The sequence below is a fragment of the Sprattus sprattus genome, assembly GCF_963457725.1.
Source record: "Sprattus sprattus genome assembly, chromosome: 19".
NCBI lineage: Eukaryota > Metazoa > Chordata > Actinopteri > Clupeiformes > Clupeidae > Sprattus > Sprattus sprattus.
Genome location: NC_137917.1, coordinates 17,198,615 through 17,203,310, shown reverse-complemented (window position 1 = coordinate 17,203,310; position 4,696 = coordinate 17,198,615). Strand labels below are relative to the sequence as shown.

General features: G+C 40.8%; 1 protein-coding gene across 3 annotated transcripts; it reads right to left on the bottom strand.

The window, feature by feature from the left end:
* Positions 1-286: 286 nt before the first annotated feature.
* sgk2b (serum/glucocorticoid regulated kinase 2b) lies at positions 287-4,445 on the bottom strand. 3 transcript variants are annotated; one of them, XM_080857315.1, is made up of 12 exons: positions 4,292-4,445; positions 3,976-4,051; positions 3,285-3,333; positions 3,048-3,076; positions 2,880-2,937; positions 2,696-2,779; positions 2,418-2,549; positions 2,167-2,279; positions 1,856-2,075; positions 1,592-1,738; positions 1,131-1,220; positions 287-1,027 (listed from the first exon to the last, which is right to left on the bottom strand). In XM_080857315.1, the coding sequence occupies exons 1-12, from the start codon at positions 4,356-4,358 to the stop codon at positions 869-871; spliced, it is 1,224 nt and encodes a 407-aa protein (XP_080713441.1). In that variant the 5' UTR covers positions 4,359-4,445; the 3' UTR covers positions 287-868. The 3 variants fall into 3 exon arrangements, with proteins under 3 accessions (XP_080713441.1, XP_080713442.1, XP_080713443.1); XM_080857316.1 differs by having other exon boundaries at positions 2,418-2,546; XM_080857317.1 differs by having other exon boundaries at positions 4,356-4,437.
* Between the last annotated feature and the right edge of the window lie 251 nt (positions 4,446-4,696).

Here is a 4,696-nt window from a genome sequence, read left to right as displayed (position 1 = left end):
ACAGATGCATTTTGTAGCTCAACAGGATAAGAGCCACACAAAATGTGCCCAGGCTGGCCATTGTTTTAAGGCCAAATAATTTGTAAATGAATGTCTTTCTATGTAACAGTAAGAAGAAAACCGTGTTCAACACTATTACTATGCCGCAGGGAGAGAAATTGCGTGGGCGTCTGTCAGTGTCAGCTTCCTTTTTCTCTGTAAGCTCCTAATAATGGCCACAGGATGGCAGTAGAATTCTATAAAAGTGCAAACTACAGACGAGATTTGTTGAAGAATTAAACAAATATTAATCAGAAACAGACATTTATTATTAATCTACCATATTTAATTGAGCTCCGTAATGACGAAAAATAAAATATGATTCTACACAATTCATTTACATGGAGGCAAGAAAAAAACATTTAAAGAAATAAAAAAAATGCTGGAACCCTTGCTTGTCCTGCAGCTGCTGCCAAATAATTAAGACATCAGATTACAGGAGGCACATTCTCCTTAAATGATATATACACAAAATATACAATGATTCTCCATGTAATTTCACTGAGATTCACAGGAATTATTTCAAGAGGATGAAAAAACCTGGTAGATGACTATTTAACAGCCTTTGGTCCAAGGGACATTACCTTAAAAGTGTCAGTTTTTTTCCCAACATAGCATTGGTAGTATAATATATGTATAGATGTAATTGGTAGTATAATAGATGTAATACTAGCTTAGCATTCGCTTGATTTTGAGGAAAATGAGAACAGTCTAAGTCTTAAGGTGACACAAGAAGGTAACATTCACTGAGATGAAACAACATAAAAAAAATGCTGATGCTCCTTTGCAACGATGATCAAACTTCCATGAGTGAAGAGAATCTTGTGAGTCAGCGTTGGCTGGGCCAAGAGGTCACAGCAGGACAATTGTCACTGGTATAGCTGAAGCCAGGGAACGCTAACCCTGAACCCTCGCACACACCCAGTGAGGGTGGAACCGGTAACTGAGTGAATTCGGGGTCAAAATGCACCAGGTCAACGGGTCCTGACTGTTAACGAAACAAATATGCATGTTGCACAACAATTATTTAAACCATTATTTTAAAAAAAATGTCACAAAGCGCAACAAAGTCTTAAACTACCAATGCTTACCAGAGATGGTTCAAAAGGGGGCCGCACTTTCTTTTCCACAAGTTTGGTCCAATTGATTGAGGAGAAGAATGGGTGACACTCTAACTCTGCCTACGGAAATAAGCATGGAAACAATGATGGTTACTACACACATATTGCCCATGTTGGGTTCCTATGTGGTGAGGTAATTCATATCTGAAGTGAGATTGATAGTCAGTGCTACTTCGGGTTTTTTGGCAAGGTGTTTGACTATTGTATTAGATATATGTATTATGCTAAACTTGAACTTGAACTTGAACTTGACCCTGACCTTGACCTTGACTATTCAAGAGCCAGAGAGGACAAACTACCACCACCAACCAACCCCCACCTTCACCTCCACCTCCACCGCCACCCCACCCTGGCATTTGCACCAGGTCTTGTCTCTCCATCTGCAGCAGTTGGTGTGATAGACATCTCTGTTTGTCTCTGTGTTTAATTACCAGGTTCTGTAGCCTCTTCTCAGGATCTTTCTCCAGTAGCCTGTGCAACAGGTCTTTGGCAGATTTGGAGATCCCAGGACCCAAAATGAGTGGCTGATGGATGATATTCTGCAACATTCTCGAACGGGACTCACTAAAAAATGGAGGCTACAGAGAAAAAGCAAACAAGTCAAACTTTATGGACACATGTACAGTATATGTACTCTGCATGTGTATGAATTTACATTTAAACGCATTTCCATAAGTGGGTAAAAGATTGTTCACCTGGCCATAGAGCATCTCATGAAGCACGACACCGAGTGCCCACCAGTCAGTGGTGCGGTCATATTCTCTTTGTTCCAGCACCTCAGGGGACAGGTATTCAGGTGTTCCACAGAATGTCCCAGTCCGACTTTCTCCATCTATCCCCTCTTTAGACAGCCCGAAATCTGTCAGCAGTATATGGCCATGTCTGTCCAACAACACATTCTCTAGCTTCAGGTCCCTGATTTGGAGGAAAGAAGCCAGAAGTAGTTCACAGTGCTGTTTAGAGTAAATCTAGAGTAAAAAATGTGGGCAGGTGAATTTGAGTGTACCTATAGATGATGTCTAAGCCATGTAAGTATCCCAGAGCACTAGCAATTTCAGCAGCATAGAATCGAGCTCTGGGTTCTGAAAACACATGTTCTCTCTGCAGGTGATAGAAGAGCTGCAAACACAAACACACAGACACACACACACACAAACATACAAATGATCACATGTCCAATCTCTTGGATCCATTGTCCTGTAGTCCTAAAAAAAAGGGTCAATTTCTAGAGGGGCAAGCTGAGTGTGATTGTAATACCTCCCCTCCACTGGCGTAGTCAAGCACGAAGTAGAGTTTGCCGCCGGTCTGAAAGCAGTAGTGGAGTCTGACCAGGAAAGGGTGATAGAGGGCCCTCAACAGAACGCTGCGCTCGGACATGATATGGCCCTGCTGTAAAGAACACACACACACACACACACACACACACACACACACACACACACACACACACACACAAAGAATCAAAACAAAGGCCTACACACACAAACACTCTTGTGAAACTATCACATACCCATTTGAATGTCACACATACTCACTTCTTTTCTCTGCAAAATGGTGTGCTTCTGTAGAACCTTCACAGCATAATACTTTTCACTCTCCTTGTGCTTGGCTAATAAGACCTTTGATTGGGAAGGAAAGGTGTAAATGTTAACCTTGCTTGAACAGGATATCAGCAAGAGGCCGGTTAAGTATTAGTCAGTTCAAAAGTGAGGCAAATACCTTTCCGAAGCTTCCGGTCCCAATCACCTTCAGGTAATCAAAATCTGCAGCTGTCACCCTGTATCAAAGGAGAGCTGTGACTATCAGAGTGTAACCGCTGCGCATGTACTTCAGACTGTCTCTCTCTATCTTTCTGAGTATTTTAAACTCGACATGATGGCTACTTACTTCTCTGGTGAGGCATCCCTGAAACATAGCTGTTAAAGAAATGTAAAAAAAAAAACACTGGATTAGAATGGAATCTGATGGTGCTGAGGCTCATATCTGCTGATTTTTTTTCCATCTCATTGTTAGTTCTGGGTTTGTCAGAAAAGTTAGTGATAAATATTTGGTGTCATAGTTGTGGATGCACTTTGTCTTAGTTCTGGGAACTGATTCTGTGTCTTTACCCATCCAAATACTTACTGTATCAGCTCCATCCTCCTCTGGCCCTAGAAACCCATGAGAGTCAAAGCTGGAGAGAGCAGAGCAAAAATAAACTAAATGACAAATAACTGAACAATCTGTCAAATATTCAACAAGACTGGCATATTTACACCAGATTCCAAACACAAACACGTTTCTAACGTTGTGTTTGCTATGGTTTCTAGGCTAATTTGAATGACCAGCACCCACCATCAGCATTATCAATAAAGTACTCACATTATGTATCTTGTAGTAGCCTAAAATATTGTGTGGTTGTCAATTTGTATATAAGCGTAATTTATAACGTTCTATACATAAACATTTGGGACAGAAAATTAACACCGACTTGGCCTTCATGGACATTCTCTATAGTAACTCGTTTTAACAGCAGCTCTGCAAATGCCGAGGACAACAATTCCTCTCTCTCGTTCAAGTTCAAGTTACAAAAATGATTTCACTCAATGGCGTTCCATGATAAAAAACCTAATGATTAAGCATCTTCACAGAGGCTTCTTACTTAGGGAGTTCCTATGCTTAGATAATTTACCAACTGAAATTGTACTTTGGCGTTGGAACAGAGTGTTCAAACACTTTGCTTTTTGTGTAGTCTATCTGTTATTTAGCACATTTAGTATGAACTATGCTACGCCTAATTGTGGTGTAACTGACAGTGATTGACACGGCAACTCACCGCCGGTACATCTTCGGACTGGCCACAAGCTTCAGCATCAAGTCACTGGCGAGTGCTTTCCTTTCTTTAATTAGGGCTTGAGGACAAAAACATTACAGATTACACTTAGCATGAAAAATAACTAAGTGGTAGGCTACAAATGACCACACAACTAAAACATACTAAATGTTGCATAATTATCCTGTATGATTAGAATAGAGTTAAAATGCATTATCTGTGTGTCAAGTAACAGGGGTTCAAAAAGTAAGGCTAAAACAAATCGCACATCAGTTTGATAAACCTTAATAGTAATGAATCATTCTCCAGTTCAGCCTACCAGATAAGTATGACATCAAACCCTTCATTTTCGCATAGGTCACGGGACTTCTGAGGTTTTTTACCATCTCTGAAGCTTAACGTCTTCCCTGACAAGAGGAAAGATTGCCTTCAGTGAAGTCCTACGAGTCTGCCGAAGCAATGAGGTTATCCAGCCGATTCTAGTTCAGGGCTCCGGCTATTTTCTGCAAGACACGTGGTCAACGAGACCCGTCATTCTCAACCACGGGGTTGACATGAATATTAATAACCCAATCTTATCTGTGGAATTGAGATGGACTGTGATGTGGACTGTGGCTCTGTGATGTGGTCACGCCGTTTCATTCAGTTTTTACAAATAGGCCTACAAAGAGTGTATGTTCATAATTTATGCACGAAATAATGCAGCGACACATTTTCTCAAACA